The sequence below is a fragment of the Physeter macrocephalus genome, chromosome 19, assembly GCF_002837175.3.
Source record: "Physeter macrocephalus isolate SW-GA chromosome 19, ASM283717v5, whole genome shotgun sequence".
NCBI lineage: Eukaryota > Metazoa > Chordata > Mammalia > Artiodactyla > Physeteridae > Physeter > Physeter macrocephalus.
In genome coordinates this window covers 46,701,675-46,715,860 of record NC_041232.1, presented here as the reverse complement: position 1 = coordinate 46,715,860, position 14,186 = coordinate 46,701,675, and the positions used below count along the sequence as shown (strand labels likewise).

The 14,186-nt window shown below is 36.0% G+C and overlaps 1 protein-coding gene across 3 annotated transcripts in view; it reads left to right on the top strand.

The window, feature by feature from the left end:
• The window catches only part of NOL4 (nucleolar protein 4), a 393,075-nt gene that overhangs the window by 286,275 nt on the left and 92,614 nt on the right, over positions 1-14,186 (top strand). For all 3 annotated transcript variants that reach the window (XM_024120911.2, XM_024120909.1, XM_024120913.2), the window contains one exon: positions 13,686-13,865. In XM_024120911.2, coding sequence (XP_023976679.1) covers positions 13,686-13,865 — 180 coding nt within the window. The remainder of the gene's footprint in view (positions 1-13,685; positions 13,866-14,186) is intronic.

Below are 14,186 nucleotides of genomic sequence, written 5' to 3'. Positions count from 1 at the left end.
CTATAATCTCTTCAAATATTTTCTCAGTCCCTTTCTTTTTCTCTTCTTCTTCTTCTGAGACCCCTATAATTTGAATATTGGTGTGTTTAATATTGTTCGAGAAGTCTCTGAGACTGTCCTCAATTCTTTTCATTCTTTTTTTCTTTATTCTGCACTGCGGTAGTTATTTCCACTATTTTATCTTCCAGGTCAGTTATCCGTTTTTCTGCCTCAGTTATTCTGCTATTGATTCCTTCTAGAGAATTTCAGGACCGTGTCCAGTGGTGTGTTTTGGGGTGTCTGTGAACTTAGTTTGATTTTAGGCAGCCTCTCTGATAATGGATGGTGTTGTGTTCCTGTCTTGCTAGTTGTTTGGCATAGGGTGTACAGTACTGGAGCTTGCTGGTTGTTGAGTGGATCTGGGTCTTAGCGTTGAGTTAGAGATCTCTGGGGGACTTCTAGCTGATTGATATTACATGAAGCCAGGACGTCTCTGGTGATCCAATGTCCTGAACTCGACTCTCCCACCTCAGAGGCTCCGGCCTGACACCCAGCCAGAGTACCAAGACCCTGTCAGCCACACGGCTCAGAAGAAAAGGGAGGAAAAAAAAGGAAAGGAAGAGAGCAACCAAACCAATAAACAAATCCATCAGTGATAACAAGCGCTAAAATCTAAACTAAGATAAACATATAAATCAGAAACTAGTCAGTTGCATACAGCAAACCCAAAGTCTACAGTTGCTCCTAAAGTCCACCACCTCAATTTTGGGATGATACGTTGTCTATTCAGGTATTCCACAGATGCAGCATACATCAAGTTAATTGTGGAGACTTAAGCCGCTGCTCCTGAGGCTGCTGGGAGAAATTTCCCTTTCTCTTCTTTGTTTGCACAGCTCCTGGGGTTCAGCTTTGGATTTGGCCCCGCCTCTGTGTGTAGGTCACCCTCTGGCATCTGTTCTTTGCTCAGACAGGAGGTGGTTAAAGGAGCGGCTGATTCGGAGGCTCTGGCTCACTCAGGCCGGGGGGAGGGAGGGTAATGGATGCAGGGTGAGCCTGCGGCGGCAGAGGCTTGAGTGACGTTTCAACAGCCTGAGGCACACCATGTGTTCTCCCGGGGAAGTTGTCCCTGGATCACGGGATCCTGGCAGTGGTGTGCTGCACAGGCTCCCAGGAGCGGAGGTGTGGATAATGACGTGTGCTTATGCACAGGACTTTTGATGGCTGCAGCAGCAGCATTAGCATTTCATGCCAGTCTCTGGTGTCCGCGCTGGTAGCTGTGGCTCGCACCCATCTCTGAAGCTCATTTTGGCAGTGCTCTGAATCTCCTCTCCTTGCACACCCTGAAACAATGGTCTCTTGTTCTTAGGCAGTTCCAGACTTTTTCCTGGATTCCCTCCCGGCTAGCTGTGGAGCACTAGCCCCTTCAGGCTGTGTTCACGCAGCCAACCCCAGTCCTGTCCCTGGGATCTGACCTTCGAAGCCCGGAGCCTAAGCTCCCAGCATCCCCCCCCAGCTGGTGAGCAGACAAGTCTCTCAGGGCGGTGAGTGATGGTTGACAGGGATCCTCTGTACGGGAATCTCTCCACTTTGCCCTCTGCACCCCTGTTGCTGTGCTCTCCTCCGTGGCTCTGATGCTTCCCCCCACCACCCCCCATCTTGTTCAGTGAAGAGGCTTCCTAGTGTGTGGAAACTTTTCCTCCTTCACAGCTCCCTCCCAGAGGTGCAGGTCCCATCCCTATTCTTTTGTCTCTGTTTTTTCTTTTTTCTTTTGCCATACCCAGGTACGTGGGGAGTTTCTTGCCTTTTGGGAAGTCTGATGTCTTCTGCCAGCATTCAGGAGGTGTTCTCTAGGAGCTATTCCACACATAGGTGTAGTTTTGATATATTTGTGGGGAGGCAGGTGATCTCCACGTCTTACTCCTCCACCGTCTTGAAGGTCCTCTGGTCTATCACTTCTGTTTTTTATTCTTTCTTGGAAATCACCTCTCTGCTTATGTTATTGATCTCTTCTTGCATGTTATCAACTTTTTCCATTAGAGTCCTTCGCATATTAATCATAGTTGTTTTAAATTAATAATCTGATAATGCCGACATCCCTGCCATGTTTGGGTCTGGTTTTTGAGGTATTTAAATAATTATAGGGCTTCCCTGGTGGCGCAGTGGTTGAGAGTCCGCCTGCCGATGCAGGAGACGCGGGTTCGTGCCCCGGTCCGGGAGGATCCCACGTGCCGCGGAGCGGCTGGGCCCGTGAGCCATGGCCGCTGAGCCTGCACGTCTGGAGCCTGTGCTCCGCAACGGGAGAGGCAACAGCAGCGAGAGGCCCGCGTACCGCAAAAAAAAACAAAACAAAACCCAAAAAAAAAAAATAATTATAATTTATTAAAGCTGTTTCATGAACAGGCAGTTTGGAAATATTATCTAGTTTAAACATTTAAGATTTCATTGTATCATGAACCCACAGTTCCTTTTCCACAATTCAAAAACCAAAGGGCACTCAGAAATAAAGTTTTTAACATAAATTTGTGGCAAACTCATTTCTGGCAAAATCTGATGTGAACTGACATGAAGCTATTTATGGTCTTTGTTTATCTATTTTAATATACATATTCATATGATTTTGTGGAGAAACATTAATATATGTTATAGTGTGCTTCTGAGATATTTCAAGCTATATAGTTTATGCTCTGCATGCTCTATCTAAATCCAAACAAATTCTAAGTTCCAAACATATCTAGGACCAAGGCTTTTAAATAAAAGATTACAAACATGTAAATAATAATTTTTAATCTCATAATTCAAGACTTTTTTAATAGGTAGTATATTATTGTATAATTAAGTAGACATGGAGTCAGATAATATGGTTAGGGCATTTAATGGATGGGTTAAATAGGTGTACAGATAATTTCATTTACAATTTTAAAGGATAAGATTGTGTCTGGTATGTTGTTTAAGCATGAATAAACCTGAAATGTTGATAAGATAACTGACAAATAATACTCTCATTTACTAGTTATCATGGTCTTCTTGCCCTCTTCTTCTAATGATTTTACATGCAACAGGGAATGCAGGGTTGATTTTGTTTTTAATTTTGTCCCAGAGACCTAAGAACAAACATGCTATGATGTCTATTTGAGTCTCAATTTTCAGATTTTACATTTGTAATCTAAAAGTTCATGTGCATTACATATTGTTGTTCTGTAGTTGGCCATTTCCCAGACACCTCCCTTCAGAAGTAAATATCAAAGGAAAACAGTCTCATATTCCTGTAAGATCTGAAAATTATATATATAATTGAAATATATAGATATAATTGAAATATATATGTTTATATATGTTATATATATATGTACATATATATATATATGGATTTGGATAACATTCAGTGAAGTCTACTGCTATGAACAGATCTAAAGCTGACATATAATTCCAAGAATTCAAATGAATTTTGTCCTCAGTGCTAAGATTTCTGGGATGCTCTGACAGAATCATATCTTATTTAGAGTTTCTCCCCTAGACAAAGACTCACGTTTCTCTTAAAGTCAAGGTCATCAGTAAAGGTCTGTGCTGTCTAATATAGCAGCCACTAACCACATGTGGTTATTATTATCATTGCTATTATTGATGATGATATTGCTGTCATTTACTACTAATATTTTAAAAGTAAGACAAATGAAACAAGATTAAATATTTAATATACAAGTTAAAAGGATTATAAAATAGATATCAGGCTTGGCAATTTTGTCATATCGTTTTTTTTTGTCTAAAGCCTAGGATGGTGAAATTATTACCAAATATTGTGAAAATATTTATATAACCCCACTCCCTTGTAAATAAAAACAGTAATAGTGCCTTAAAACCACTACGGTATTGTAATCATTTGAATTGTCAGTGATAGAATTAATGATTGGGAGTTCAGTTCACTTCCAAGGCTCACTTTCACCTAAATTTGCACTTTGAGAAGAAAAATGTGTTCTTCTAAAGACATATGAGATAGTATTACAGTAAATTTAGGGTTTGGGGGAAAATACATTAAAAGTATATATAACATTTTTCATTTTTTTAAAAGTACCTAACAAAATCTAATTATTATTTACATTAGATGTTCTGAGATATGATACCTACATTTACCTTTTGTTATTTTAATTGTAGGACTCAAGTGGGATATTGGAAGATGAATTTTGCCCTTTGGGGATTTCTCCTTTAGGGTGATAGGTTAATAATTTAAGTAGTTGTGTTTGAACCTTTAAAATAAGAGTTAAACCAGGGATTCACATCTTTACTTATCAGGTCAAAAGACTTCTGTAATATGATTATATTCCCACCTTGTAATGAAAGATAAAAGCAGTATCCCTGGCATCTATCTCTAGAAGCTTCAAGAACATACAGTTTGTTGGATTCTTCCTCTTAAAAGTCGTATAATCATTTAAGCTTCAGGTTGAAAGAAACCTGAAATGTCATTCCTAGCACATATTTCTGTCATCATTTGTAAATAAAAATAAAAGCCTTGACAAATTGGTTAAAATACATATCAAATTCTCTCAGAAGCAATTCCTTCACATTGAAGTATATAGTAACTTCAAGTAAAATGTGCTACTTTTGACTTACAGCTTCTCTTTCTAAGTGGAATAAGCAGAATGATGGCACAATTATTTTTTCAGTTAGAGAAACTTCAGTAACCATTGGCCCCCTAGGCACATGTTCCAGGAAAAAAATATGAAAATCAGTTGTTCCAAACCCGTTTTAGAATGATGGCTTATACTCTCTTACGTACCCCCACTCCGTCAGATTTTGTGTAGTCTGACCAATATTTCTCTTCTTTTTTTGCTTGGAAATGTGCATTAAAACCTAAGATAATTTGTTATCTGTTTAGTGTTTGACTCTCTCAGTATGATTTCAATGCATGTTTTTAAGACCCTCCATCCTCAGAAAAATTGCTTCTTATAGATGACTTCCTATCATGAATAAATTAAATTATATTCATCAGAATAAAAGGTTTTATGTTTAGAATAGCAAGAGAGATAGCTGCCTTTTCTACTTCTGACTCACCATTTAACAGTGGTACTAGTAATTAAAATTTATAATCAATATGTAAAATAAAACTAATAGTAATAATAAGGATAAAAGTAAACAACTGTATATGAAAAGGAAGATAGAATGTGTTTTTTGGATAAGGAAAGGTATGAAGGCCATTTTTTTGCTTGGTTTTGGGTTTTTGGTGGGGTTTTTTTGTTGTTGTTTATTGGGTTTTGGGGTTTTTTTGCTTTTTTTGTTTTGGTAAGGGAGAAAAATTGATTTTTTCCTAACTAAAATGATTGTTCCAGAATAAGAAACCCCCCCCCAAAAAAATGATAGGACAAAAGCTGAATGGATATAGAAAGGTACAGAGATTTGTGGAAAAGAAGTTTTATGTGTGAGTTCAAAGCTGGCTAAAATTGAATAGATTTATTTATAAGTGTTTTTAAAAAGAGTTTCAAAACTAGGATTTAATTTTCTGTCCGTTAAAAAGCGCAAAAATTCTTAGATTATTGGTCTGCTTTTAATAAAAGATTATAAAAGGTTTATCTTTACCTTTAATGTAATCTACCTAGGAAACAAAGATTCTGTGTCTTATGAAAATAGTTCCTCTGTAGTTGGTAGTGTTTGGTGATCATTTTACAATATATACAAATGTAGAATATGTGACTATTGACCACTTTAAATATGACTAGTCTGAGGTGGGCTGTAAGTGTAAAACATGCTAGATTTCAAAGATAAATTATAAAAAAAGAATGCACACTATCTCATTAATATAAAAAAATAAAACCAAATGGAACCAACCTTGAAAATTTCCTGAGCAGACAAGACCAGTTTAGTCATACAAGCAAAACTTAATTTAGCTTATTTTGCGAGACTGACTTGACCTGGGTCATTTCTTGCTTGTGTCTCTGAAAAACCATAAGCAAAACTTAAACTGTTACCCAAAATTGAAATGAGGTAACAATTAACTGATTCCCTACCATTATCATTTAAGAAAATTCTAGGGACTTCCCTGGCAGTGGTTAGAACTCCGTGCTTCCACCACAGGGGGCACGTGTTTGATCCCTGGTCAGGCAACTAAGATCCCACATGTCGTGTGGTGGGGCCAAAAAAATTTTTTTTAAAGAGGAAAATTCTAATATTATAACCACTGTGAAGAATAAATAATCACTGCCTCCCCACTATATAAGATGCCTTGTAACAATATCCCCCTGAGCCTCATTCCATGCTTTAGTTTGAGTGCTCCCAGTTCAAGAACTGTCTTTTTGGTGTGTGCACAATAAACTTTTTACTATTAGTAATCTTTATTTTCCAGTGAAAACTAGGTAGTAGGCAATTGTGAACTATTATATATTAGCATTACATTGTGGGTTACCAAATTTATTAATACATAATTATAAAAACTTACAGTTTTTAGAGATATGTTTTTATAGTACAATTTTTAATGTGACAGGCCATTTTGTTAACAAACCCAATTATTTTTTGTCTCTCTGTAAAAATTTAAAAACCATAATTAGATAGACTTATGTTTAGCATTTAATGTTTCAGTATATTATCTTAATTGGAAATGATTTAGATATTTAATGAATATCCATTATTTAGTTTAATAGTATAATCTTTGATCTTATTTACATTTATTTAAATTTTTTTTAACAATTATACTTTGATTAGACATTAAACAGTTAACCATAATCTTATTTTTCTTGTTGACAAATTTGTAACCTGTGACCCAGGAAGTAGGTTCTCATCAGTCATCAGATCTGATGGCTGCTTGATCTTGGACTTCCCAGCCTCCAAAACTGTGAGAAATAAGTGTTTTTGTTTAAGCCACCCAATCTGTAGTATTTTCGTATAGCAGCTCAAATGGATGAAGACTAGCAGCATCTGCATCACCTGGGCAGTTATTAGAAATCAAAATTCTTGGGCCCCACTCCAGACCTACTGAATGGGGTCCAGTACTCTATATTTGAAAAGATCCTTTGGGTGATTCTGGTGCATGCCAAATGAGAGAACCACCTGCTAGCCAACTAATACCTTGAAGAACAAGCTTGAAAAAAATGTTTAATATCAGTTTGAAGTGCCAAAAATGTAGCTATAGTTTTTAAAATTATTAAGTGAGAGAGATTTCCTTTCAGATGTTATGAAATGGAGTGACTTTCATATAACTAAAATTTCATGAGAATCTCCAAAGTAATTATTAATTTTTGGACAAACACTTGGCAAATGTCAAAATGAAGTATCAAATGTGACTTCTTTATCCAAAACTGCTTACGAAGAATTAATCTCAATCTTGGGAAAGCGTATACATAATGGTAAACCAGTAAACAAAATAACAAATACCAATCCTTGGTTATACAAATGTGTAATTGCAAATTCACATGCATAAGTAATAATACAGAGATATGTTGTGTACACTTCACACAGTGGAATTATGACATTTCAATTGCCATGTGGAAAGATCTTTTGGACCTTTCGAATAAAATACGTGAGAAATTACAGACCCTTAATTTGAAATATATAAAGGCTTTGTTGTCTTTATATTGATTCACTTTGTTATAAAGCAGAAACTAACACACCATTGTAAAGCAATTATACTCCAATAAAGACGTTTAAAAAAATAGTAATGGAGTGTAAAAAAATCAACAAAAATAAGAAGTGAAATCGATCGACATTTTGACACTGAGAAGTAAGTCAGTTGTAATGAAAATGTCCAGGTCTTACTAAAGACAGTATTTCCTTGGGAGGAAGAAAAATATAGTTAATGAAGAGAAATGAATTATATTAACAAGTTGGAAGAAGATTTAAATTTCACATTGGATTTGACAAAAGATACTGATATCAATGAAGAAAACATAAAACTCATAAATGTCACTTTAATGAAGACATCAGTCACTTCCCAAGAAAACTTTAGATGCCCTAAATATTAAAGGAACTTGATTAAGGTTTCCCCAACTGAAAACAATGTAACAATTTGCATGATATTAGCAATATTTAATTTGAAGAGCAAAGGAAAGTTTCAAAACTATCAATAATAAAAGACACATTTCCATCAGATATGCTGAAGTAAAGACTGAATTATTTTTCTATTCTTTCTATAGAATATGATAATATAAAATCATTGTCATATGAAGAAGCAATCAAAGAGCATGCAGCCAAGAAATGTGGAAAGGAAACAGTATTATAGAGATGGGCCAGGGTGTTATTTAATTTTTAAAATATTATTTTTCTACATTTTGTGATGGTTGTAGCATTTATAACCTTTTGAGAATCTTGTAATTTATTGTGGTTTTTGTCATTTTAATTAAATATTCACTTTTCTAACTAATTTTTCAAATGCACCGCCTCTCCAAACTTTATAACTTTCAGACCTCAAAAAATTTGGATCCATTCAATCCTATGAGCCTAGAACAATGCTCTAAGTATTAAGTAGTGCTTCTTTAAATGTTTTTGAGTAAATGACTGTCATGTAAAAATATTCAAAATGGAGGATATATAAAACTAATTACAAAATTTATACATCTTAAAATTCATTTTGAAAGTTTAAAATCATTTAAAAGTAGAGAATATAATACATAGAACTACTAATACCCATCACCCAAATTCAACAGTGGTTAAGACTTTCTACATTTTTTTATTTTCCACATTTTTTTCCACTTTTTTCCTTTTCTTTCCTACAGTATTTAAAAGTAAATTCCAGATATCCACATCATTTCACCCCTTCATTCCTCAATTTCTGCCTCTAACAAATGTGGACATTTTCTTACATAAACATTTACTTAACCAAATGTTAGGTTATTACATCTAATCTAATATGTAAAAAAGTATCCATTGTTATTACCTAGTAACCTCATCCATAGTCAGATATTCCCAATTTTCTCAAAATTATCTTTTTGCATTGGGTTTATTTGGATCACGATACAAAGTCAACACATTTCATTTTATTAAACCTTTTAAATCTCTTCTAATGTATCACGTTTTTTTGTGTGTCACTAACATATTGCTGAACCAAAGTCAGTTGTCCTGCACAATGTCTCATATTTTGGATTTGTCTGTCTGCTTTCTCTTGTGTCTTTTAACTTGTTATTTTATCTGCCTTATTTCCTATAAATGGAAGTTAGCTTCAGAATAGTGGTTCTCAAACTTGAGCTGCATCAGAATCCCCCTGGAAGGTAAGTTAAAACAGGGGTCCCCAACCCCCGGGCTGCAGACCAGTACCAGTCCGCAGCCTGTTAGGAACTGGCCACACAGCAGGAGGTGAGTGGCGGGCAAGCAAGTGAAGCTTCATCTGCCTCTCCCCGTCACTCAAATTACCGCCTGAGCCATCCCCTGCCCGACCCCAGTGTCCGTGGAAAAATTGTCTTCCACGAAACCGGTCCCTGGTGCCAAAAAGGTTGGGGACCACTGTGTTAAAACAGAGATTATGGGTCCACCCCAAAGTGTCTGATTCAGGTGATCTGGGATGGAGGCCAAAAATTTGCATTTCTAATAAGTTCCCAGGAGATGCAGATCTAACAGGCACACTTTGAGAACCACTGTTTTCTAGACTTAGGTTTGATTCAATTCAAATTCTTTTTTCTTTTTTTCATGAGCTTGCTTCTTAAGTTATGCTGTATGCTTCATTTTGCATCATTTTGTATCACATCAGATGGCACACAGTGTCTGGTAATCACACTTTTAATGATGCTAAGAATGCCCAGTAGATTCAGTAATGAATAACTGATATTTAAAAAAATAACTTGCTGAATTCAGTGAAGTTGCAGGATACAAAATCAATATACAGAAATCTGTTGCATTTCTATGCATTAGTAATGAACTATCAGAAAGAGAAATTAAGAAAACAATCCCATTTATAGTTGCATCGAAAAGAATAAAATAATTATGAATAAATTTAACCAAAGAGGTGAAATTCTCTGACCACAGAGTAAGCAAACTTTCTTTAAAAGTAAAGGTAAGCTTCCTATCTGTGGGAATTTTTCTAGGTCTGGAGTTGGCAGTTCTGTTCAGGTGGGAAATGTGAGAAAAGGAAAGTGCAAATATATTTCCAAGAAGGTCTTTGCTAAGGACGGTCACATGTTATCTCAAGAGGAATGAGTGGAATATATAACTAGGACAAAAATCTAATCTTGTCCCCATAATCCAACACCTGTGTTTTGAGGATAAGCAGGTATATATTTTCCATAGGGCATAAGTTGTGATTCTTTATCTTTGTATTTTTTAAGATCTAATTCGGATATTTTGGATTTACACATGGAATATGAAAATAATTGTTCCTGAAGGGGAGGCTTGTTTAGGGTATGATCATCCAAAGGTTTTATTGAGGTGGCACAGGTTTATGAGGCAATGACTGCCATATTTTATGTGGGTTATTGGGAGGCCTCTAGTAATTATTATTGCCTGATTCTGTATTATCACCCCAATACCCATATTCCCCCATTTGTTAAAAAGGACTATTTTTAGAGCAGTTATAGATTCACAGCACAATTGAGAGGAAGGTACAGAGATTTCCCATATTCCCACTTCCATTTACACATGCATAGTTTCTCTGTTATCAGCATCACTGACCAGAGTGGTACACATGTTACAATTGATGAACCTAAACTGATGAATTATAATTACCCAAAGTCCATAGTTTATATTAAGTTTCACTCATGGTATTGTACATTTATGGATTTGTACAAATGTATAATGACATGTATACACCACTATAGTATCATACATAGTATTTTCATCACCCTAAAATTCTTCCGTGCTCCATCTATTCATCCTTCCCCACCCCCTAAACCTTGGCAACCACTGATCTTTTTACTGTGCCTAGTTTTGCCTTTTCTAGAATGTCATATAGTTGAAAACATACAATATATAGTCTTTTCCATTGGCTTCTTTCACTTAGCAACTTGTATTTAAGGTTCTTCTGTGTCTTTTCATGGCTTGATAGCTCATTTCTTTTAGTATTAAATATTATTCCATTATCTGGTCAACCACAGTTTATTTACCCATTCACCTACTGAAGCACGTCTTGGTTGTTTCCAGGTTTTGGCAATTATGAATAAAGCTGCTAGAAACATTAACGTGCAGGTTTTGTGTAGAGATAAAATTTTAATTCCTTGGGTAAATACCAAGGAGCACAATTGCTGGATCATACAATGAATATGTTTAGCTTCGGAAGAAAAAGCAAAACTATCTTCCAAAGTGGCAGTACTGTTTTGCATCCTACCAGCAATGCAGGAGAGTTTCTGTTGCTTCACATCCTCTCCAGCATTTAGTGTTGTCAGTGTTGCAGATTTTGACCATTTTAGTAGGTGTGTAGTGATATTGTTGCTTTAATTGGCATTTCCCCAATGATATACGACGTGGAGCATCTTTTCATATGCCTATTTGCCATCTGTATATCTCCTTAGGTGAGGTGTCTCTTAAGGTCTCTGGCCCATATTTTAATCAGGTTGTTTGTTTTCTTATTGTTGAGCTTTAGTGTTCTTTGTAGATTTTGGATAACTGTCCTTTTACAGATGTGTCTTTTGCAAAGATTTTCTTTCAGTCTGTGCCTTATCTTCACTCCCCAATATTTTAAGACCAAAGACTTTGTAGTAAAAGGAAAACTACAGTCTAAAGTGCCAACTCTGTAGAGAACCTTTCTTAGATGCTGTGAAGGAAAAGGTGGAAGGCTATATGTCGATTCCTATCTCGGTTTAGCTTGAAAGAAAATGCATATTAACATGAAAAGAAAAGTAGAGAGAAATTGTGGTGTTTAATTCTGTGTCCAGTGCCATTGGCTATTAAGAGTTCACGGTGGAGGGAAAGATTGAAGTTGACTGAGGTAGAAGTGGGAATCTCTGTGGAAATTGAACTTAATCTGATTGACCTTGAAAGCTAGTTAGTTCTTCAACAGTGAGATAGGTGAGAAATGACACTTCATCTGAGAAACATAATTCAGTGTTACGAAACTTTCAGTTTATATTATAGAAGAAAAAAACTTTGATTATGCTCTAGATTTAGATCCTGAATATTCTCAGATCTGTGATGGGTTTTCTTTACCTTGAGTGACTAGGACTCTAAATCCTTCGTGGTTCCAAGTGGTACTGTTAGTAGCAGATGGCTGGCTTCTGTGTCTCACATCATATCTAAAAAGAATAGATTAGCCCAGCATATTTGCATCCAGATAAGTGTATTATAACACTTTTAAAATATTGCACATTGCCATTTAAAAAGCATATATAGTATATTTTTCAAACTTACGGAATATTTGCCTTATGTTTGATTAGGTAGTTCCACCTTGTTAATGATCTGAACTATAAAAATATGCCTTTTTTTCACTTTTAATGTCAGTGACCTATTCTAGTTTTGTTATCCCTCCTCTGATTATACAGTAATAATATATTAGTGCAATCCTCAAAGCATGCAACACATATGTTATCATTGTATGGAGGCATTTTTGAACACTGATGGTTTAAAATTTCCCATTGTAAATGCTTTCAAAAGCATTTGACTACGTTGATAGATTTGAAGATAGCTGCTGTTGTTTACAGAATTATTTTCTATTTAGCTGGAGCCACCTAGGTATCTAAGTCATCATATGTGAAATTTGGGGCATTAATTTGGCCTTGTAATGATTGATTTCTGTACTAGTCCAGGCTCCATTGCAAATGATCTAAATTCAGATTTAAGCAAAAATATAAATCGGGGGGACGGAGAGGATATAGTATCACACAGCTGAAAGGTCCATGGGTTAATTTAATTTCAGGCACAGTTGAATCTAGATGCTCAAATGGTGTTATCAGGTCTATTTCTATTCTGCTTAGCTCTGCTGGATTCAACTTGATTTTAGTTACAGGCACACTTTCTTCACTTGGAGGTGAAGTCAAGACACTCATGCCTAGGGGAGAGGAGGTTGTTGCCCATAGGATTGGCACTTTGACCCAGCAAAGCAGGGGCTGATTCTGAAGGGAACAAGTGCTGGGCTAACAAACAAGTAAAAGCTACCACAGCAGGACCAATGGTTGGTCTTAGACACAATTACCAACGTTTGTGAAAGTTGTCTTGGCTGGCATTCATCCTCTTTTGTACATTACAAAGCACTAAGCTTAACAAATGGCCAGGAGGAAACCTAGTTGCTTTTTTTCTAAACCAAAATCAGATGCCATCTTTTGACTCACAGACAAATTATAAACTGATTTTAAAGCATGTTTTCGTAGCAGTCCTAGTATCAGTATTTTCTTTAGTCCTTGTTGGGCAAATCAATTAAATATACCTACCCCTCCGTTTCCTTATCTGTTTCAAGAATACTAATGCAGTTAGACTGACTAAGCTCTGAGGTCATTTCTATTTCAAAGAATATGTGATTCAGTGATTCTTTTACAAAACTGATTACAGGTTGGGGTTTTTTTTGGAATATGTATATTGAATGGAAACAGTAATTGCTCTCAAAAAGCTAAATTCAATAAATCTTTCTGCAGTTATGGAAATGTACTATGTGGCTATTAAGCACTTGAAATGTGACTGATGTGACTCAGAAAATGAATTTTTAATTTGATTTCATTTAAGCTAATTTTGATTTAAATTAAAATAGCCACAGCTCTAGAATTATCAACTTATTTAAACCATATTTTTGAGAAATGATTGACATTAAAAATAAAACAAAATTTATAAGCTTGTGCAAGGAATTTCAAAGCAGCAATTTCCCATTTTCTTTTCAGTCCCCTGCACACAGCTATTCAAGCTACGACTCGGGCAAAAATGAGAGTGTAGACCGAGGTGCTGAGGACCTGTCCCTAAACAGGGGAGATGAGGATGAAGATGACCACGATGACCACGAGGATTCTGAGAAAGTTAACGAGACAGATGGCGTTGAGGCCGAGCGGCTGAAAGCTTTTAATGTGAGTCCTGACACCCTACCGTTATGGCTGAATTTTTACCACTTCACTTTCATGTTGTTACTTGTTGGTAACTGTGGCTATTTTAGAGACATGTTTGTTTAATTTACAGAAGGATTTTAAAAGTACATGAAACACTCTTAGCCAACCAGACACCAGAATTGCTGTGTTTTGTTTAGGATTTTAAAGCCAAATGTGAGCTGAAAACTGCACTTGTGCTGTGTGAGTATGCATGTTTACCTAGCGGATGAAGGGAGCCTCAGCTTATCCCTCGGAAGCGTCTGCCCGTCATCCGTTATTTTGTTTGCTTTCCCAGCTTATCTA